This window comes from Rattus norvegicus, chromosome 19 (genome assembly GCF_036323735.1).
Source record: "Rattus norvegicus strain BN/NHsdMcwi chromosome 19, GRCr8, whole genome shotgun sequence".
Classification (NCBI taxonomy): Eukaryota; Metazoa; Chordata; class Mammalia; order Rodentia; family Muridae; genus Rattus; species Rattus norvegicus.
Genome location: NC_086037.1, coordinates 70,653,933 through 70,677,276, shown reverse-complemented (window position 1 = coordinate 70,677,276; position 23,344 = coordinate 70,653,933). Strand labels below are relative to the sequence as shown.

The window sequence follows — 23,344 nt, the reverse complement described above, 5'->3', positions numbered from 1 at the left end:
AGGCTGGGTCAGGTTGACAGTTAAACCTAACCAGGACAGACATAAAACATCTTCAGTGGCAAAAGAGATGGGCCAGGGAGTCAGTTCAGACCAAGTCTCCTCCGTTGAAGCTTTTTCCCTGAAACCTCAGATGGTCACCCTATTCTCTGAGGCCCTGTTCCCTGTGTGCAGATGTGGACAGTGCCGGGACCTCCATATTGGCCTTCTGGGCCTGCGCATAGCATTTGCATAGTCTGACCTCAGGGAACCATAGTGATTATAGGGCATCACGTGACATTGACCGGGCCTCTTGTTTTTCACAGCTGGGACATTTTTCTGATGATCACCGCAGGCATGAAGCTACTGAGAACGTCATTCTGTAACCCAGTTCACCAGTTCGCCAACCTTGGTTTCACAGTCGTCTTCTTCCACTTCGACTACAAGGACGTTTCTGAGAGTTTCCTCCTGGATTTCTTCATGGTGTCCATTGTGTTCACCAAGGCAAGTCTCTGGCTTGTTTCCTTCATTTTCAGTGATGGAGAGGGTGTGTGCTATGCTGCCTGACTTTTTCTGGGGAAATTTAGAGAAAAACAATTCACCAGGAATGAAAGACAATATAGATAAACCAAAGTCAGGATCCCACTGAAGGCCAGCTTCACGGACCAAATAACTTATTGGGGTTATTGACAGGATCTTGAGAGACACACTGACAGTTGCCCCACAGGAAATGTAGCATGTCTCACTCAGACAACTACAGACCTGCAAGGTCCACAACTCTCACCAGAGCTTTCCCTACTTTGTAATCCAACACCTGGCAACTCCATGTGCACTGAGACAGCAAGAAGTGGTAGTTAGACCCTCAGGGGAGGATCTAGTGACCCTCATCCTCATAGAGTTCCCAAGCCTCTTTTCATGAGCCCCCCTAATCTGGAGCCTCCACTGTAACTGAGGCTGTACTTTCAGTAATGGCATCTCATAGTGCCAAGCCTTAGCTACTGCCCTTGTCTCCCCTATGTCTTCAAACCCAATATCAAATGGGAGATGACTCTACTTGCCAAGTTTGGCTACTAACCTTAGGGTCTTCCTTGGCCTTTTATAGACCACAGCTTCTGTAGGCTGACCCTGAGCAAACACTTCTCAGATTTTAACCTCAATAATAACTGGACTCTTATTCACCAAAGCTGGCTCTGCACACGCAGCTAAACAGCATCTATTGTCCTAAGAAAGCAAAGGTTTTATACCCAGCTAAATAGCATTGATTGTCCTAAGAAAGTAAAGGTTTTATACCAGCTAAACAGCATCGATTGTCCTAAGAAAGCAAAGGTTTCCTCATTCCTGCTGGCCTCTTTTTAACTGCAGCTGATTCTTTAGCCCCAGATGGCCAGAAGCCACTGGTTTTTCTTCAAAATATCCTCTTAATGGTGCTGATAGAGTTGTTGAGAGACTCTCAAATCCTTCTCACGTGTCACAAGCCAGACCTCTGTCGTCTGCATTTCCCTAAGCAGTGCCTCCCAAGTTCCCACAACAGGGCATCTAGGCATTCAATGTCTTTCCAGACCAAAGCTCTAAAGTCATCTACCTTCCTCCTATATAATAGTCCAAGACATAAAAGCCATGTGGTGGGGTCCATCACAACAAATTCCCACTCCTGATACCAATTTGTATTCTAGCTTCTCTATTATTGTGATAAAAATTCTGATCAAAAGCAACCTGGGGAGAAAGGGTTTATTTCATATACCTCTTATAATCTATCATCAAAGGAAGCCAAAGGCAGGAAATGAGGCAACCATTATAGATGAGTGCTGCCTACTGAGTCTCTCCAATCTAGGTCTCCCTGCTGAGGAATGACGCAGTCCACAGTGGGCTGGACCCTCCTATACCAGTCGTTAATTAAAAAAAATCCCTACAGACTTGGCCATAGGCCAGTCTGATAAAGACAGTCCATCAATTGAGACACCCCTTCCCCAGGTATGTGTAAGTTTGTGTCAAGTTGACAAAAAACTGAGGAGCAGGGTTGGGGATTTAGCTCAGTGGTAGAGCGCTTGCCTAGCAAGCGCAAGGCCCTGGGTTCAGTCCCCAGCTCCGAAAAAAAGAAAAAAGAAAAAAAAAAAAAACTGAGGAGCATAACCTCAGTTTATGATCTCTCTGCATCCCCCTCCTGAGTGTTGGTATTATAGGTGTGCACCGCCACGTTCACTCTGTATAATGTTGGGGCTGGAACCCAGAGCCTCATGACTGCAAGAGAACTGCTGTGTCATGTGAACTGCCTCCTATGATCCTTGTGAACTATGGGTTAAAATACCAATGATTTCAGAAAGACCCAAAGTAGGAACTTTCCTGTTTTCTCCAACTGAAGGAGAGCTTAGGGCTATCATTTGAGTAATCAACTTTAGGCTAGGAGAACAGCTGAGGGGGGTGGGGGTAGCAGAGAAAAAGGGCAGAGAAACAGGCATCCTGTGAAGGATGAGAGAGTCCCGTCCTATCCTACTCCTCTCCAAGCTCACCCCTTGTCTGCAGAGAGAAATGTCAGAAAGCTGCTGCAGTGAGGAGCAAGAATCTCACCCCAAACATAGCTTTAACGAAGCAGGCAGCTGTCCTGACAGTGAGAAGTCACGTCCCCCAGAAAGGTTCTGCCTGCAAGACCCATGTGTGTGCATGTGTATATGTGTGTGTATGTGTGTGTATGTATGTGTGTGTATGTATGTGTATGTATGTGTGTGTATGTGTGTGCATGTGTTTGTATGTGTGTATGTGTGTATGTGTGTGTATGTATGTGTGTATGTGTGTGTATGTGTGTGTGTATGTATGTGTGTGCATGTGTGTGTATGTGTGTATGCATGTATGTGTATGTATGTGTGTATGTATGTGTCTATGTGTGTGTATGTGTGTGTATGTGTGTGTATGTATGTGTATGTATGTGTGTATGTGTGTGTATGTGTGTGTGTATGTGTGTGGGGGGGTGTCTAATGCTCATCTACATGATGGTTCCTAACGGTAGTAATACTGCATTCTCTTAATTTGTGTCCTAGAGGCTTTCTAGAAACTTCCAGTGCTGGGTTTGCAGGCAGCAATGCTTTCAGGAATCACTCATTGAATGAATGTATTGGCTATAATTATAAGATCTTAGTCATGGGAGAGCAGAGATGGATGAATCTCACTGGCCGATCAGCTTAACTAAACTGGTGAGCCCTTGGCTTTGTGAAAGACCTTGCTTCAAAATATAATGGTGAGAGTACTTGAGGAAAGACTCCTAACTTCCATCTCTGGCCTTTGACCACACGGATGTATGCTTGTCAACACACACACACACACACACACACACACACACATACACACACACACCTGTTACACCTATGTAATACAGGAATGAGAATGTGTCTCGGTCAGTAACATGCTTACCTTACTTGCACAAAGCCCAGGACCAGCTAAATCAAGTATGGTGGCATGTGGCTGTAATCCTAGCACTAAGGAGTTGGAGGCAGGAGGATGAAAAGTTTAAGGTCATTCCTGACTACATCGAACTCTTCATGAGAGTTGGAAGACCAAGAAAACCCTTTCGATGTGCTGGGATCTGCCTGGTCCATCCAGATCTGTCTGGGTCACAGTAAGTTGTGTGAGGACACTTGGTAGCTAGGAGGAATATTTGATCGTAAGCAGACCAAAGATGACACAGTCCTTGCACAACATCCCGCTGGCCGTGGGACATTCGTAAGAATCATTTTGTCTTAGTACCGTTTGCAAGAGGGTGTGTATGCATGACCTGAGAGAACCCGGCCATCCCCTAACACATTAAACATGAAATTCCACAGTCCATTAGTTCAGCCAGCATGCTTTTGCCACTCAGGAAATTAAAATTAATGGCGGGGCTGTTGATGTCGATTGGATAATTGCTACCGAAGCACAGTGTGCAGCCTTGCTAGAGGGGACCACAGAGGGGACCACTTCACGTTCAGGGTCTCTGTAGCAATCTCTAAATGGCATTTCCTTGTACTTTGTGGGTCTTACATTTAAAATAAAACGCCTTTTTAAAAATAGAATTCAGCCTTTTACAAAAGAATTTAATTCAGAACACTGTGTTCAAAAAGCAGCTCCTGGGCTGGGAAGAGGGCTCAACTGGAAATGTATGTAACCCGCATAAGCATGAGGACCTGAGTTCAGATTCCTTACATGAAACCCCATCTCGAGGACACATACCTGTTATCACAGCTCTGTGTGGGTGGTGGGAAGGCTTGCTGACCAGCAGCAAGCACGAGGTTCAGCGAGAGCCCCTAGTTCCAAAAATAAGAAAGCGAGCATTTGAGGAGGTCACATGACACTGACCCACGTGTGTACAGACGTGCACACACGTGAACATGTACACACATACATCGTGCACAATGAAGTTTCTACGGGTGCCAAGCTCTGTCCCAGAGTTCTCAATGACCAACAGTGTGATGGTTAGCACAGCCCTGGCACTGTGCATGGGCCAGGAACCGCTCTGAACACCCCATCCATCTTTGCAGCTTTCCTGACCGTGCTTTTCAGTTTATAAGAGGGAAACTGAGGCACAAGAGTAAAGTGAATTGTTGCATGGTCTCACAATGGCGTGTGAGAGAACTAGGTTCAAGTGCAGGCTCTCAGGCTAAGTCTGTATTTTGTGGTGCTGTCAGCCAAGTCTAGGACAGGAACTTCTCCAGTAAGGAGGCCATCCTACTGAAGGTTCTAGAAGAGGTGCCCAGTCAGTCTTCATGACTGGAAATCGAAGGTGCTGACCTGGAGCTTTAAGGGGGGGGGGTGTCAGGCACGTGAAAATCACAGAAGCTTTTGAAAGGTGCGGAAGTTTAAGTTGGGACACATGTTTCAGGCTTCGTGGTGGCTGGGGGTGGTGCAAAGACTTGGGGAGAGGAGGTGTGTTCTAAGCATCTAGAGGTGAAAACAGGAGAAGCATCATAATGGGGACCCTGAGGTCAGAGCAGGAGTGCTACCAAGTTAGGGCCTGATTCCCGTGATGGCTAAACACTGGGAAACAGGTGTAGCTGGGCAGGAGTCACATGTCTGTGACTCTAGATGGTGTGAGTGTCTGAGAGTGAGTGTGAGTGTGAGTGTGTGTGTGTGTGTGTGTGTGAGAGAGAGAGAGAGAGAGAGAGAGAGAGAGAGAGGAGGAGGAAGAGGAGAGGAAGGAAGGGAAGGGAAGGGAAGGGAAGGGAAGGGAAGGGAAGGGAAGGGAAGGGAAGGGAAGGGAAGGGAAGGGAAGAGAGATGTTTGGAAACAAAGCCCTCCTATGCAGTGAGCTCTGTGTCTTTGAACTTCATCCTCTGGAGTGCAAGGATTACAGAACAAATACCTCAATGTCTCCTTTGGAAGTCATATGGCTAATGACAGGGACTTGAACCAGCGCAGCGGAAGAGCAGTGGAGGAGGAGGACAGAAAAAGGACAGAAAGAGACTTGGAAACTGCTGGTGGCCTGTCTGGGGAAGCCACATGGGTAACCTGGGGAGGGAGGGCCTGTTGTTTCAAGTGACACTGAGACGGTGTCTTACAGAAGCAGAAGAGAAGGGTCAGAGCTGGAGTGTGGTAGATGAACTCCTGTGCCAAGAGACTGGGGTGGAGAATGTAGTTACGTTAGTGTCTAAGGGGTGTGGGGGAGGTGGTTCAGTAGCTAGAGTGCTTGCTGTGCAAGCATTAGGGCCTGAGCTGAAACCCAAAAACAAGACAGAGAAGTTGGGCATGGTGTGCATACTTGGAATTCCAGAGAGAGGGAAGCCAAGACCTCTCTGAGGCTCAATGACCTGGCAGCCTAGCTTACTAGGTGAGTTCCAGGCCAGTGAGAGACCCTTAAAGATGCACACACATAAATGTATACACACATGCATACGCGTGGCGACACACATGCATACACATGGCTACATACATGTGTATGCACACACTCATGCATCACAACATATAAAATAAACCAGGTTGGGAACCTCCACATGAAATAGCACATGTGGAGAAAAGTTCACACCTACAGATTACCCATAAAGGTCACACATACTCTCTCTCTCTCTCTCTCTCTCTCTCTCTCTCTCTCTCTCTCTCACACACACACACACACACACACACACACACACACACACACACACGTGCTCATGCACACACCACAACATATAAAATAAACCAGACTGGGAACCTCCACATAGAACAGCCCGTGTGGAGAAAAGTTCACACCTACAGATTGCCCATAGGGGTCCCAGTCTGCTGACTCATGCTGCTGGGCCTCTGCCTTTTTTCTTCATAAACGATCTCTGTTTCTCTCACTATCCACTGTCCCTGTCAACTCCTGTTTGAGAACATGGGGACTTGGAATATTTGTCTAGGGCATTCCAGCCCATAGTCTTAAACCCATATAGTCCAAGCATCAAGTCCTCCACACGTAGTTTTTCTCAGAATCCATGGAAAGGTGGGGAAGGGGATAGAAAGAGCTGGCATCAAGGAACCCTGGCTTCTCCATGGACAGAAAATGGCCCAGGTCACCCTTCCCCCAAGACTTCTGTTTAGCATTATGTATTAAGCTGGCATCACACCCTTCATGATATTCATGAGGGAAAGGAGACACCGGGAGAGATGGGGCCCCGGGCACAATTAGAGCAAGAAAATGCTGGGTTTGGAAGCCTTCGATGTCTGATTACTAGTTTTGCTTATGCGTAAATACAAACTGCCATGCTAAGCAAAAAATAATTGTAATAGATTCATTTAATCACAATGCCACTGTGCTGGACCTGCACAAGCTCCGTGCTCGCAGATGTGCCCTCCCTGGAGCAGCCCGTCTGACTGCATGGCTGGGCCTGACCTACTTACTAGCTTCTTGGGAAGGTGTCTGAAGAGCCTCCCAGGACACAACCACCCTGGGAAAAATGGAACAGAGAAACTTTCCGTCACTCAGGCCTTTGAGGGGGGGAGGGGGTATGTATCACTTAAGCAAGTCTCGCTCGTGCTCACAGTTTTACGTAGACAGGAGCCATGAGAGGAATTCTTAATAGCTACTACACTAAGAGTTATCAACGTAGTGTCTGGGACAATGTAGGGCAGGGAGACTGGGCTTCCTGTGAACTTAGGAGATGGCGTATCGGGCTGGTGAGGTGTCTCGGTTGGTGAAGGCAGTTGCTGTATGGGCCTGACCACCCCAGTTCAACCTCTGGAACCCATGTGAGAGCAAAGGACAGAACTGGCTATACAAAATTGTTAGCTTCTGACCTCCACACGTGCAGCATGGTGTGCATGCACCCCTCCATAGAGCATGCATGCATGTGCACACACACACGTGCACACACGCATTCACACACACACACACACACTCATGCACTCATGCACACACAATTTTAAATAGGTACAATAAGATGAGACCTTGAACTGACAGGGCTTGCAAGAGCAAGGTCCTCTTGGCTATCAGGGCTTGTGCTGGCTTGTGCTGGTTGTCTAGCTGGTGTAGCTCTCCCTGCCCACCTGGCCTTTCTAAGGGCAGCTCCATAGGTGGAGCCATTTTTCCACGTACTGGAGCCTCACAGATGAAATAGCACCACGAGCAACAAGCTAGGGAAATGAGACGCTCAGCCGGTAAAGCGCTTCTCTCAATCATGGCAGCCTGCGCTTCTGCACAGAACCTGCACAGGGAGCTGACTCATAGCGCATGCCCAGAACCCCAGTGCTGGGGAGAGAGACTGGAGGATTCCTGGGGCTTCAGGCCAGAGGAATCAGCAGGTTCCAAGCCAGTGAGCAACCTTGTCTCAGAGAACAAGCTGGCTCAGTGAGTAAGGCATTTGACACACAGCACGAGGCCCAGATTTTGAATCTCACCTGAACCCCATATGCATGCCCACCTGGACACATGTGCAGCTTTACACTCAAACAGGTATACACACATGCACACCATCATGTATACGTGCAAAATAAACAAATAATCACCGGAGGAATGACACCTGAGGCTGACCTCTGGTTCCCCATGCACACATATAGGAACACATACCTACACTCCCACATGTAAACACAAGCACTCACACCACACATGGCACGTGAACACATACAAACACACACTACACACGCATGTGGTCACACACAAACACATACATATGCAAACCCACACCATGCACACACATGTGAACACAAACACATGCAAAACATATAAACACCCACAACACACACACATACTCATACACACAAGTAAAATAAACAAAGTTAACCATGCCAGTGGAAACAAGAAGTTGACCTCTGTTCTTTCCATTCATGCACACACATGTGCACCTGCACACACACACACACACACACACACTCGAACACACACATATGCAAACCCACACCATACACACGCATGTGAATACAAACACATGCAAAACAAATAAATGCCCACTCCACACCATACACACACACACAAGCCTGAGAAACATCGAGGACACTGGGATTTGTACAGATATGCTGAAAATGTCCCCTGTGAAGAACAGCTGTGATTATTGCTATAAGAAGGGCAGACACACTGCCCATGTGTGGACCTGCTGAAATGAACCAGCCACGGCTCTAGTTGACCTGTGGCCTCCGGAAAGCATCATCAGACACCGTCTTGCATGGCCTGCAGGACAGATGACACTGTGACACGGAAGCAAGCAGTGACCTTGTGGCCTCTACCCCACAGACGTCATCCTTTGAGTGACCTCGATGTGGTGACCAGGGCCAGCTCTGTCTGCTCTAACCTGTCTCTCTCTGCTTTCAGCTTGGAGACCTGCTTCAGAAGCTGCAGTTCGTCCTGGCCTACGTGGCCCCTTGGCAGATGGCCTGGGGCTCTTCCTTCCATGTGTTTGCCCAGCTCTTCGCCATCCCTCATATCCTTTCTGCTCGCTCTGTCCTGCCAAGCTGAGGTTGGCATCTTACAGACAGGAGCCCTCCACCGACCTGGCAGTAACAGCCCTGTACTCTGTCCGATTGCATTTAAATGCATGTAGGAGAGGCGCTCAGGGTCCCCTTCAGGCCACTTAACCTTAAGAGACATCGTGTCGTTCCAGAAGCTGCCTCCTCCTCAGTGCATGCACAGTGGTTATTTTTACACGTGTGTGTGTGTGTGTGTGTGTGTGTGTGTGTGTGTGAGAGAGAGAGAGAGAGAGAGAGAGAGAGAGAGATTTACTGAGAAGCATGTGCTATGGTGCACATGTGAAGGTCAAAGGACAATTTATGGAAAAAGGTTTCCTTCCCTCCCAATGTATGGGTCCCAGATACAGAATTCAGATTGTGCAGCTGGCTGACCCAAATTTCACAGTTCTACACCCTTCCTTCTCCTAACTCCAGGTATACAGTCAGAAGGTTGGACTTTTTTTTCTTTTTTCTTTTTTCTTTTCTTTTTTTTTTTTTTTTTTAAGAGCTGGGGACCGAACCCAGGGCCTTGTGCTTGCTAGGCAAGCGCTCTACCACTGAGCTAAATCCCCAACCCCTAGAAGGTTGGACTTTTAAATGGAGAATAACTGGTTAAATAATTGGGTTGACTTAGGCAAACTTGTTCACATCTATTTACCCTTACACGTTATGGATAGGGTTAACGGATTCGATATATTATTTATTACCTTGTAATATAATATAGTTTTTACATCTACCCTCATTAATATTGAGAAATCTAGAATTAGATACAAGGAGAATTACCCTGAAAAAATTTTGGAGCCTAAAAAAAAATAAATCATGGTTTTATTTCGTGGTTGCTAGGCAGACCTGGTTTCTGTACATTTTTAATGTGTTTCCCCAGAATGATTAGCTTTAATTCGATTTAGTTCAGCTCAAAGCAAATTGGAGATGCCGTTTCTAATGATCGAGCCGACACAGATAACTGAATTTTATGCCCAGCTGTAGAGAGACAGAGAGACGTTGATTAAAGGAAGCCATTCGTGGTGATGCAAACGTGCAATCCTTGCTTGCAGAAGCAATGAGCGGGAGAATTGCCTACAGGTTCCAGATAGGTAGGACCTACATAGGTCCAGGCCAATAAGGCCATAAAACCAGACTGTCTCACAATAACAAGATGAATAAAAAAGGCACCAGAATATACTTGAAGAGATAGGTTAATACACTTCTCTTGATGCACACTTAATATCTGTCCCTCGGAGTTTCTTTTCCCATGGATTTTAGACTTTCAATACCCGTGTTTCTGATTGTGGGGCTCAGAGCATCTGGTGTCAGAGCCCCAGGAGGAACCTGTAAACTGAGTAGATTCCTGGGAGGAACCTGTAAGCTGAGTAGATTCCTGGGAGGAACCTGTAAGCTGAGTAGATTCCTGGGAGGAACCTGTAAGCTGAGTAGATTCCTGGGAGGAACCTGTAAGCTGAATAGATTCCTGGGAGGAGCCTGTAAGCTGAGTAGATTCCTGGGAGGAACCTGTAAGCTGAGTAGATTCCTGGGAGGAACCTGTAAGCTGAGTAGATTCCTGGGAGGAGCCTGTAAGCTGAGTAGATTCCTGGGAGGAACCTGTAAGCTGAGTAGATTCCTGGGAGGAACCTGTAAGCTGAGTAGATTCCTGGGAGGAGCCTGTAAGCTGAGTAGATTCCTGGGAGGAACCTGTAAGCTGAGTAGATTCCTGGGAGGAGCCTGTAAGCTGAGTAGATTCCTGGGCACCGCACAACTTGGAGGTCAAACTCAGGAGCATGTCCTGAGACAGATAGTGTTCTAGTTTTGTTTGTGTTGCCATGACAACCACTCTGAGGCAAGCAGCTTAGGAGAGGGAAGGGTTTACTCGGCTCACGTTCCGGGTTATGGAGGAATGGTCACTGAGGGGCACTGGAGGCAGAAACTCAAGCCGTCAATCCATCATGCCCTCTGTCCGTCAATCCGTCACGCTCTCGTAAGGCCAGTGAGAAGGGTCTGCATCCTGGCCTGCTCCCTCGTGCCATCAGCTTTCTTCACACAGTCCGGCCCATGAAGTAGCGTCACACAAACATGGGTGGTCTTCCCACCTCAGCGAACAATCAAGGTGATCCCTCACAGACCGGCACACGGCAGAACACGATCTGAACAATTCCCCCAAGGATCTCCTCCTGGGTGGTTCTAGGTTCTGTCAGGATGAGAGTTAAAACCAGCAGCACAGACAGGTGCAGGGACTTGTGGTTATGTCGATGATCTCATACGAACTAGGCTGGAAGCTTTTCTCACTTGAAGATTTCAGAGAGTTAACTGACGTTCCTCACAGGAAATTTCTTACTCATCTTGGTGGTCAGGACAGAAACATACTTGTGATAATCACTAAGTAATAATGTATTCTAGATTCTGTAAATTTTTTAAAGTTATTAAAACATTTTTTAAGCCACCCATCACTTCTGGTTCTTAACAATCTCCCCCTCCTCCCCTTCTCCATACATCCCTGAGGCTTGAGAGGAGGCTGTGCACTCCAAAGTCTCTCTCTCTCCACATGGTCCATTGTTTCCCTAATGGGGTTTGAGAACTGCTTGATCTATGAGTATAGCAATATGTCACTAGGAATAGTTTTATGGTTACGTTCATTTAGCAGAATAATAGTAGGTGTCCCATAGGACCAGTGGTCTCTTCAGTCTCAGATTCTTGCCTTCATTAATAGTTTTGAGGTATGAACTCGATCTCATGGATTGAGCCTTAAATCCAGTTTTGTTTTGTTAAGTCGTTGGTTAGTCCCCTAATGCTGTGCCACTAGTGTGACAATGGGCATATCTTGCAGACAGGTTATCACTGTAGCTTGCAGGCTTCGCAGCAGGATGGGTGAAATCTGACAGCATGTTCTATTCCTGTTCCTAGATCCGTGTTGCTATTTACAAATCAGTTTCAAGTTTATTTGGTGGAGTAAACGAAGAGGAGACAATGCTTACCCCATTCTTCAACTGCAAGGCATCCTGTTTCCTAACAAGTCCTTTATATAAAGTTAGAGTGGGTAGAAAACTGAGGCAAGTTCTCATTCTGATGTGTGTCTAAGGTTCCTCGTCTGGACTTCCAAGCATGTTTCTTACCTGAAAATTACCAAAGAAACACAAATGCATAGTCAAGGAGCCATGGTCACAGTTTAATGTGGGGACCACTGATCCTCAGCACTTCACAGCTGATGACACTTCCTGTCAGTGTCTCTGCTCCGTGGTAAGCATGTGAACCCCAGGTATTCCTCATAGCTCCTGGCTAAACTTCCTGTCAGTATCTCTGCTCCATGGTGAGCATGTGGACCCCAGGTATTCCTCACAGCTCCTGGCTAAACTGACACGGTTGCCTGCCCTGCACATCAGCAGTGCCCATACCAGGACCCGTGTTGTCTACTCAGTGAATCCCAGTCACTAGAAGAAGCAATCATGCAGCAGGGGTTAGAGCCAAACACTTCAGTTTGCAGATACCTTCTCTTAGGGCATAGAGACATTAGGGCTTAAGAAAAGTCAGAAGCATGATGGCCTTAAAAGCACAAGGACCTGAGTTGGCCTCGAGGAGTCATGGTGGCCTTAAAAGCACAAGGACCTGAGTTGGCCTCGAGGAGTCATGGTGGCCTTAAAAGCACAAGGACCTGAGTTGGCCTCAAGGAGTCATGGTGTCCTTAGAAGCACAAGGACCTGAGTTGGCCTCATGTAAACAGACTGGTTGTATTTGGCAGGCATTTGTGGTCCCAGTGATGGAGAGGTAGAGACAGGGAGATTCCTGGAACTCACTAGCCAGTCGGCCTAGCGGCCGTCTCAGTGAGCTCCCAGTCAATGGTAGCTCCAGGTCAATGGGAGATCATGTCTCCAAAACCAGACTGTCAGCATCTGAGGAAAGACACTCAAGACTGAGCTCTGGCATTCACATGCATGTGCACCCAAGTACAAACATAGGCTCTAGGTACACACACAGATACACACACACACACACACACACACACACACACACACACACACAAGAAATGAAGACCTTTAAGACCCATATCGTATAGGACATTTGACAACCAGTTTTGGAATATCCCGAAATCCATATTTTCCGTCAAACTGGCCCTTTAGTGACATCATTTACTCTGCTGAGGCAAGGCCTTCCAACTGCCCCACCCCCACCCTGGTGCTGGCCATTGCCTGCAAAGCCTCTCCTCCTCCACAGACCTCTTCATCCTCGTTTAGTGAGGAAGGTCAGGGCTCGAGGCACCTGGAGTCCGAGTGAGATGAAGGGTGGAGAAGCTGGGTCTACATAACGGTCCATAAATGTCGGGTTCGATTCCACCCAATTGTCAACTGTTAATTATCTCATCACATTGTTAAGAAACGTGGGCTCCATCCCACCTCGAGAACAGACTAATCTGCTCTATTTTGGAATCAAATTAGCTCTCCAGCCAGCAGGGTACTCTTGGGTAAATTGCTCTCTCTGGTTCCAGCATGTTTCCTCTCTTGTCACCTCCATTGACTTGTGAACTTCCAGCCTCTAGGGAAGAGAAACTCACCCTTTTCGATGTGTGTAGACACTGTGCCCAGCTATCATCTCCTCATAATTAGATTACAGCCTAAACGTGCATGGTGAGGAGGCAGCTTTAAGCTCCTGGTGGCTTTTGTAAAGTGTTTAATTATCGGTGTTGAGGATTTCGTCTAATTGTGCTTTTCACGGGTCATCTGCCTTGTAGACTAACCTCTTGCACTTTCTGTTGGGAGGAACCGAAGAAGGCTGTGGGTGACCTTTGCACCACGATCCTGTCTAGGATCTGTGTTGGTCGGTACTATTAGTGATGGTTTAACTGAATACCTTCATCCATTGTCTCACAGAAGCTCTTCATTCACACCCTTATCCACCTTCCACCACGCCTCCCTAGAGTTCCCAGCTTTTTACTTTTGTTTAGTAAGTACATGAGTGTGTGCATCCCTGTGTGTGTGCATGCCTGTGTGCTTACATGCATGTGTGTGCATGCGCACACATGTGCATGCACAAATGCCTACATGCGTGTGCGCGCTCACATGTACATGGCACATGCACATATATGTGACACTCAGAGGTCAGCGTTGATGTCCATATGGATAGCCTCCCTGTAGCCCAGGTTGGCCTTGAATTCTCACTGTAGCTAAGGATGAATGTTAACTTCCAATCCACCCTCCTGGTGCTGGGATTGCAGATTCGGGACCCGGTACCCATGGCTTGGTGTTTTAAACCTCTGGCGTTGACAGCATGTATTCCGCCTTAACCCTATCCTCTCAGACTCCGCCATGCTTTTCTTCCAGACATTCGCCACCTCGATCTTCTCCACACCCCTGAGTCCGTTCCTCGGAAGCGTCATATTCATCACGTCCTACGTCAGGCCAGTGAAGTTCTGGGAGAGAAGCTATAAGTAAGAGCTTAATGTCACTGCTAAGCTGCTATATTCCCATGTGTCCTGGCACTTAACTCCCTGACCCTCTGGATCGTTTTGGACTGTTTACATCCTGCTCCGTACATGGGGTCTGACCCAGGCTCCCGTGGCTTCCCCAGTTCGCAGTGTGAATCTGTGATCTGCTGCCAGTGCAGTGTGTGAGTCGGCGCGCCTCGGGCCTCCTGGAGTGTGAGTCGGTGTCTCCGGGTACAGTGTGGACTAGGGTTCTGCTGCTCATCATAGCTGGAGAGCTATGAAGAGAAAGAGATACGCAGCTGGTTCTTAGCTGCTGGCCTAAGAGATGTGATGGGCAGGTCATGGCCCAGGTGCTTTGATGTGCTGGAATTGCCTGTAGGGAGGCTCCCTTCCTTCTTTTTCTGTCCCTTCTGTGAGCATCAGAATCTCAGCTACACGATGCCTCTGCCAAGCCCACTCATCAGGGCTCTGTACAGACAGGAGTACCATGGCACCTGTAGAACACATCAGGTAGGAGACTGTGGCTCCCAGGTTCCCCCTCCCTTGACCGTTTGAACCAGGCTCCAGATTCTCTGTGGATGTAGTAATCAATGGGGGATTTTGTCCTAATTAATTTTTGATAATAGGGATGGAACCCAAAGCTCAGAACATGGCTAAGATCAGTCTACCACTCTTCATTAAGGGCAGAAACAATGACGGGCACAGTGGCTTAGTGAGGAGTAATTGTTTTTCTTTCTGAAACTGGGTCTAATGTGTGCCTGGGCTGGCCCCACGATCCTTACATAGCTACAGAAGACACTGGATTTCTGATCATCCTCCTGTTCTCCCTCTCATGCTGTGCAAGCACCCTCTTTACACAGTGCTTAAAATCAGAGCCAGGGTCCCATGCATACCAGGCAAGCCCTCTACTGTCTACATCACCAGCCCTTGCTGTGTAATTCCAAAGACCTCCTAGTGAATTGTCAAGGGGGGCTTGAGTTCTGCCTGCAGGAGAGGAGAGCTTTTATCGAGACACCATCTCGGGCAGAGGCCTTGCTTGGCCGTGCCTACACTTGGCAGAACTCTGGTATTGTGTTTTGTGCCTTCTGTGGCTCAGAGGTTGGCCTGAAGGTAGGCGGCCATGGCTTCCGGTTTCCGCTGTGAGGCAATTTGTTTGAGTATAAGCATGTGTCCTGGGGCAGACAGTGGGGTACATGGATTAAAACCCTTCAACTTTGGCAGCCTCTCCTCCCTTGTCAGTGACAGTGGGTCCTGTTTCATCGACACGAGCAAGGAGGAAATGAGTCAGCATCTCAGCACACATTAAGCCCCATGTGCATACAAACTAGCATGATCCTCGGGCAGGCTAGCATGTCTGCTCTACAGGGGGTCCCATTGCCACCAAGGCTGGGATGTGAGGTGTTTACCTGACTGAACTCACAATATTAGGTTCAGGGGACCCTAGCTGGGGAAAACTTTATCTTTTGCCTCTCCCTCCCTCCTTCACGTCTTTCCTGTTTTCCTTTCTTCGATGTTCAGTTTTTGAGATAGTGTCTGTCTTAGGGTTTTACTGCTGTGAACATACACCATGACCAAGGCAACTCTTATGAGGACAACATCTAATTGGGGCTGGTTTACAGGTTCAGAAGTTCAGTCCATTATCATTAAGGGAGGAACATGGCAGCATCCAGGCAGGCATTGTGCAGGAGAAGCTGAGGGTTAAGATCTTAAAGCCCACGCCCACAGTGACATACCTACTTCAAAAGGGCCACACCTTCTAATAGTGCCACTCTCTGAGCTAATCATACATAGACCATCACAGTGTCTTAGCCCAGCCTGAGTTCTAACATGATCCTCCTGCCTCAGACTCCCAGCTATTAGAATCCCATGCTCATGCCACCGTGCCTGGCTCCTTTTCTTACGTACGAGGGAGGAGGTTTGGAGCTGATATCTACAGTGCTTCTGTGCCTATACAGGGATGCAGGGAGGGACCCACACACTCCAGCCTATAGTCTACTACCCCACAGTTTCTGTGAGCCTGCTCACGAGGCTCTTGGGCAAATAATGGTACTTTTCCTGCCTGGTTGTCATTGTTGCTGAGGGGCAGGTCATGAAACTGCATGATGAGGTGTCCCATTGCTGTGACAGTTCTGCTGGCCTCTGCTGGGCCAGCCCTAGGTCCGGCACTGGTAATAACCACTGCGGTGGCAGCGAGACCAGAATGGCAGCAAAGCCAGGGGCCAAACTCCTCAGCTTCCCAAGTTTACTGATTCCCTTCTCACGTCTAACAGTTATTTCAGCCTCGACAGCTACTCTGTGCAGTCCCATTTCCAAGAAAACCCTGGAAAATGTCATGGTTTATATAGGGTCGTGGAACCAGTGAACAGTCCAGCCAGAATATAAACCCAAGCTGCCCTTCTGGTCCCTGAGCACTGTCTGTTATGTTCTGAAGCCTCTCACATAGCACACATACATATCCCCAATCAATCTCTCTCTCTCTCTCTCTCTCTCTCTCTCTCTCTCTCTCTTTCTCTCTCTCTCTCCCTCCTTCCTTCCCTCCTTCCCTCCCTCCCTCCTTCCTTCCTCCCTCTCATACACATGAACTTACCTAAAACATATGAAAACACACATGAACAATGCATTTGTGAATACAGTACAGACACAGAGAACACACATACAGAACATAGACTCTGAACATACACATAAACACAGAGAGAACACTTGTAACACAGGACATGCACATACATACAGAATACACAGAGAGAACACAGAGAGCACATGTACACTCATGCACGCACGCACATACATGCACATACATACCACTCAGCAGTATTCAGTTAAAGTGTTTGTCCCAGACAGCCTTAGTCACAAGAGGAGCATATCTGGAAGGAGAGGGTATGGCCTGCTCTGTCTGGTTGCCTCACTTCTGGGAAGATCTGTACACTCTATAGCAGCAGGAGAGCTCTGGGCAGATGTAGCCTGTACGCTTCACTGAGACGCTCAGATAGGCTGTTGCTGGGTGACCTCACCCCAGCTCATCTCAACAGTCCTGATGCTGAGCTGTGAAGCCTGTGATTACCATAATAGCGTGAAGGAATAGTGCCTGCCTTCAGGTAGCCGGGGAGCACGGTGAGGGCCAGAGTGCAAGGTGAGTTGTCACCTTGTAAGTTCATTTGTCCCTGATCCCAAGAGGATTGCCCAGCTCCTCCCCGACTCAGGTGCTGAGGAGCTCCACTTGTAGGAAGACGGCAGGACAGCAGGGATGTGGTTCTGAAGACTCTCAGATACACTAGCTGTCTGAGGGCTTCGAAAGGGGTCAGGCAAGGGAATCCTGGCACAGTTTTCCTTAAACGGGAGTTTGGGGTGATTCTTATTCCCACCCTGTCCTTCCTGCTCCAGAGTATGCCAAATCACCACACCCGTCTGTGAAGGGAAGGGACCCAGAGGTCTGTGGTATGTTCAGATTTGTGGGGCTCGAGTGGCTTTGAGGGGTCCGTTTGTGTCTCCACCCTTGCCATCTCTATGTTCATATTCTACCCTCTCACCTCAGATTACCATGGGAGGAGGCGGGACATTTGGGAGACTGTTAGGTGAACCCTGGTGAATAGATTTGGGCCCTCTTTCAAGAGACCTGGGAGAGCTCTCCCGGTGCCTTCCTACCATAAGGTCGCAGTGGGAACTTGGCCATCTGTGATCCAGAAGAGGCCTCTTTCAGAACCTGGTTTTACTGGTACCTTTGCCTCAGACGTGCAGGCTCCAGTGCTGTGAACAATAAATCCCCAGTCTTTGTGAGTAGCTGGGCCAAGGAGGCTTTGTGACAACACTGAATGAACTGCCTGAGGCAGGATAAAAAGTGCCGCCCAGCAAAAGAGACGCATTTAAACACTAAGGTGGCTTACCTTCCACAGGAGCATAAGGGGGGACATAAGTGAGCCATGAGAGATACCAGATAGAACAGGACAAAGTCTGAACAAAGAATGAGGGCTAAAGAGAACTTTAAACTTAATAAACCTCAGTTTAATGTGATGACATTTGGGAGAAATCTACAGGGTCTGCATATTCTGGTCATACCGATCACACTGGTCACATTGATCACACCGGTTACACTGATCACACTGGTCACACTGGTCACACTGGTCATACTGATCACACTGGTCACACTGATCACACTGGAACATTGATCACACTGGTCACACTGGTCATACTGATCACACTGGTCATACTGATCACACCGGTCACACTGATCACACTGGTCACATTGATCACACTGATCACACTGGTCACATTGTTCACACTGATCACACTGGTCACATTGTTCACACTGGTCACACTGATCAAACTGGTCTAATTGATCACTCTTGTCACACTGGTCACACTGATCATGCTGGTCACGTTGATCATACTGGTCATGCTGCTCACACTGGTCGCATTGATCACCACTGGTCACATTAGTCAAACTGGTCACATTGATCACACTGGTCACTCTAGTCACACTGGTCACACCAATCAGGCTGACATCAGGTCACAGTATGGAAGAGACAGATAGTGGGACTGTGGACAGCAGATCCAGTGCAGTATGAAGAAGGGTATGAAGCCTGGAGTCAGAGGTCCCAGTCAGAGACTGGGGTTATGGAGCACTTGGTAGGACGGGTCATGACGGTTATACTTTATAGTCAACATGATGAGATTCAGAGTCACCATGGAAACCTCCCTCTGGGCGTGTCTGTGATGGAGCTTGTGGAGTTAATAGGAATAGGGATATCCACTGTAAATGTGGGCAGTGGCATCTGATGGGCTGCAGACTGCACGGATAGGAGGAAGTGAGCTGAGTACCATGTTCATCTCTCTCTTCCTCCTCACTGTGGAGTCCGCATGACCAGCCGCCTCACGATCCTGCCGCCACGCCTCACTGCCTTGACAGACTGTCCCCTCTAAATGTGAGTGGAAATAGACCCTTCCTTCTGTAACTTGCTTGTGTCAGGTGTCTGGCCCCAGCACTGAACAAAGTTAACGAGCACAGGGAATCCCCGCTTCCCCCCCCCCTGGTAGTGTGGGGTGCAAGCTCAACACTGGAGACAGCCCTCTGCTATCACAAGACAAGAACCGGCTATTACAGATTGACTGAAAAGTCCACAACAGGCTCACGTATATGAGCAGTCATGAAACATACAAGACTCAGGAGGCCTCTCCAAAGATGCTGTACAGGACAGGTAAACCCTGGGAGAAGCTCTTCCGTGGAACTGCTTTGCCTGCCCACTGCATCCAGGGGCCCAGCAATCCTGAGTCATCACTCACCAGGGTGGGATTTTTGATGATGTAGCTGCCTTTGGGTCACCCATGCCTGTGTAATTACCCACTCATGGTCTTTTAAATAATCTGATTTGACCCAGTGGCTCACCAAACTAGAATAGAGAGATGTGGTGAAATGTTCCCACGTCTTTCTCCAGGCCCTGGATTCTTTTTGCCTGGAATCCCAGATCTAAGTCTGATTGAGCAAAGTGGTGAGCTTGGCCTGTCCCTACCATTCTGCTGACCCATGAGAAAGCTCTCACATAGCTCTCAGGAGCAGACCTGACACTCGAGGCTAGGCAATGAACAACTGTGTAGGCGTATTTCAGGAGAAGAGGGCCTTTGTGGAGAGGCAGCACCTCAGGGTTTCTTGTGTGGCCGCTTACTATCCTTCATGCTATGGTGTGTGGTTTTCTTGGAATCGGTTCCATTTTGCTGAGTGGCAAAAGTGCCCGAAAAGTGCAGAGTCATGAAGCAGGCCGTGCGTGGGATTGCACACAAAGCCAGCCGTGCCCACCTGCTCTCCAGCTGTCTGAAGCTGCTGACTCTTCAAGGGCACCAGGTTACTGGGCCTCAGGAGGGACGCCAGGTGATAGATGGCTGAGAGAGGTACAAGGCTGGGACAGCTGCAGACGAGGTTTGTTCTGAGGCAAGGTAGCCTCAGTGAGACCACAGTGCTCTGTGCCAAGCAAAGAAAGCCCTAGAATAAAATAGGCAGAAGTGGGAAGAAAGGGAGGGAGATTATAGGTGTGTGGTAGGTTCAAGGACAGCCTCAGGGTTTGTTCTTCAGGAGACATCCCTCTTGATTATTTGAAATGGGGATTCTCACTGGATTGGAACTCGCTAAGTAAGGCTACCCTGGCTGGCCAGTGAACCCCAGAGATGCACTTGTCTTTGATTCTCTGGTACTGGGATTACAGGTGTGCATCACCAGGCCTGAGTTTCTGAAATGTACCTTCTGGGGAGTGAACTCAGGCCCCTAGGTCTTCAAGACTGTCATTTTACCAGCTGAGCTATGCCCCAGTCTGAGATACACAGCTTTTAAAGCTACACTGTCTTAAACCCTCTCATTGCGTGTTGTAAATACACACAGGATAAGAGGCTTTTTGGACATGTCCCAAGTACCTGGTCATTTAGGACTCCCGAAGGCCTAGAACTCTTAGCAATACTAACCAAAGAGTCCCCACCAGGGGAGGCAAGCGTCACCAAGACTCAAATGCCGCTGTAGGCCACTGCACTGTCATTCCCTCTGATAGAAGCAGAGTGGACTGTGGGAAGGACAAGTGGGTGCCAGGGTAACTTGGGCTAGAGGCTTTGTATTCTAAGCCATTCCACAGAGTGTCGTGGCTGCTCCTTTGTATACAATGGTTCCTCTTACTTGTGGATTTAGTTTCATTTGTGTAGAAGAAAACACACCCTGTTCTGTCTTGTCACTCTGGAAACATTCTGTTAACACCCTCGGCCCCTCTTTCGAGACGTCTCACAGATCCTCCTTCGTGGTTTTTGGTGATTTGGTTCATAAATTCTTAACGACATGTATGTGTGTGTGCATCTGTGTGTGGGTACGTGCATGTGAGCAGTAGCGTGGGACCTCACCTCACGCTGAGGCCAGGAGAAGGATCCCCTGGAATGTGGAGTGACAGGCAGTTGTGAACCACCTGACATGGGTGCTAGGAGTTGAACCTGGCACCTCTACAGGAGCTCTTACCCTCCCAGCGTCTCTCTACCCTCCCTTCGTGATTTTGAAATGAGAAATGACCAGTAATAGAATCATCAGAGTGTGAGATTCGGGGGATATTGTTTGACGGCACAGAGACGGCTGAGCACAGCAGGTCCCCTTGTGTGGTGAGTGTTGCCGCAGACTGTTTGAAAGTCACTGCTGCTTGTTTTGGATTTCTGTAACATCAGGGCACAGTCTGCTGCAGCCAGGGAGGCCTTGGTGAGAAAACGTGGCTCTGAGGTTTGGGGAAAAGAAAATGGTTTACAGGTTTTAAGGAGGATTCTTTGGGGGCCTGGGGAGATGGTTCGATGGGTGAAGATGCTTGCCACCAAGCCTGACCACCTGAGTTTGATCCTGAGGACAAGCATGGCGGGGTGAGAGAGCTGAGTCCTGTGAGCTCCTCTCCACCTAAACAGAACCTAATAAGTGTAATAAAAATTTTTAAGTAAAATTATTTGGGTAGAAAAATTAAAGCTGTGAGGAAACCCCCCCTTTTTTTTTTCTTTTTTCCGGAGCTGGGGACCGAACCCAGGGCCTTGTGCTTGCTAGGCAAGCTCTCTACCACTGAGCTAAATCCCCAACCCCTAGAAACCCCCTTTTTGAGGAGCAGCCCTGCACACTGTAAGGCAGGCTTCTGTGCTGCAGTTTTCAAGATCACCCACAGATTCTGCTTCCAATACCCACCCCGCCATGGTCAAGGAGCCTTCTAGAGGGAAAGCCAAGAGGATGAGGGACAGCTGGGAGGAAGGATTGTGACAGCTTTGTGTTGGCCTTTGACCTTCTGTTCCTGGAGCTGGGAGTCAGCACAGCCCCGTTTTAGTATCTGAAACATCACGCTTGAAGCAGATTTCCTTCTAATGTTGTCGAAACTTTAAAAAAACAAAAACGTCTGACTCTTTTTTCTGTGTAACTGAGTTACAGAATATTGCCTCTTCAGATAGCGCGTATCACAACTATTCTCTGCCTGCATGTGGGCTCACGGAACATTTACGGGTCGCAGAAATCTTACTGAAAATTAAATACCAATAAAAGTATAAAAAACAAAACAAAACAGAAAACTTCGAAACTTTCCCAGAAGCCTCTGTGCAGGAACGTCAGGGCCCCCTTCCATCCCCAGCTCACGTCAGCTCAGCTCGGTGGAAACTGGCCTGTCCCCCGCTAGAATCCCTGCCCCGCTTGCTGTCTCAGACCACAGCTGTGCCTCTCTGTGCATCAGAGGCTCCCCAGTGTGTTTATTTGCTCTCTCACAAAACCGGAAAACTGGGGATAAGACAGAAGAGGCAGCTCTTCTGTCTGCGCCCCATAGAAGTTTAGTAAACAAAAATACCAAACCCAGCATGCAGGAGGAAGTTAGAAAAAAAATTGTGAGACAAAGGAAGGGGGCAGAAAGACAGGAGAATAACTGAAAGCCAGACGTGGACTTTGAGATTAACAACGCTGTGGTCCTTTGGGGAATAGAAGGACCATCCATTCCCGCCTGTGGGGATAACGCTGGCCATCTTTCACCAGCCAGGGGCATTTGGAAGTTGGAGTATAGAGAAGCCAGTGAACACGGGGAAGAACATTGCTGTGAACCTACTTAAGTTGCTCTTCTGAACCCGTGTGACAGGGTAGGTGACCAATCCACTTAGGGAGTGCTTTGAGGTGATACAAGACAGTCCAGGGGAGGAAGCCAGCTCCGCTATCCGCACTCCACACTCCATGATGACATACGGAGGTCAGCCTCTCCGGAGAGACCTCTTAGAGGCCTGCGAAAGCCCTTGACCTAGATGCACAGGACACAGTGACTTTGTCAGGCAGCTTTTGGGGAAAAACAATCTCACCCTCGGGTGCATACGTACCTGATCAGTCGCATCCCCGAGATGGGCAAGCACAAGACGGAAGCAGGAGGTCCCTAGGGATGTCAGGCAACGGGGCAGACAGGGCAGAAATCCAATCACAGAGATAATTAGCACCTCAGAGTTGCAAGCACTAAGTTTCCAAGCCAGTCTCACTGGAGGAGAGCTCAGATTGCCCAGAGCACCGGACGCCTGCCTTCTGAGGGATGGAGAGCGCCCTCGGCCTGGGGGTAGGTACCAGGTGACCTGACTGAGCAATTGCTCACAGGACCTAGTGTT

At 48.4% G+C, this 23,344-nt stretch overlaps 1 protein-coding gene across 7 annotated transcripts in view; it reads left to right on the top strand.

Annotated features, from left to right (window-relative positions):
- Window positions 1-23,344, top strand: part of Pcnx2 (pecanex 2) — a 150,630-nt gene that overhangs the window by 89,593 nt on the left and 37,693 nt on the right. For 5 of the 7 annotated variants that reach the window (XM_063278079.1, XM_063278080.1, XM_063278083.1 and 2 more), the window contains 3 exons: window positions 303-480; window positions 8,699-8,808; window positions 14,114-14,242. In XM_063278079.1, the coding sequence (XP_063134149.1) occupies window positions 303-480; window positions 8,699-8,808; window positions 14,114-14,242 (417 nt within the window). Of the gene's footprint in view, window positions 1-302; window positions 481-8,698; window positions 8,844-11,727; window positions 11,873-14,112; window positions 14,243-23,344 lie in introns of those variants that run through there. The other 2 variants (NM_001427189.1, XM_039098293.2) reach the window with 2 other exon arrangements.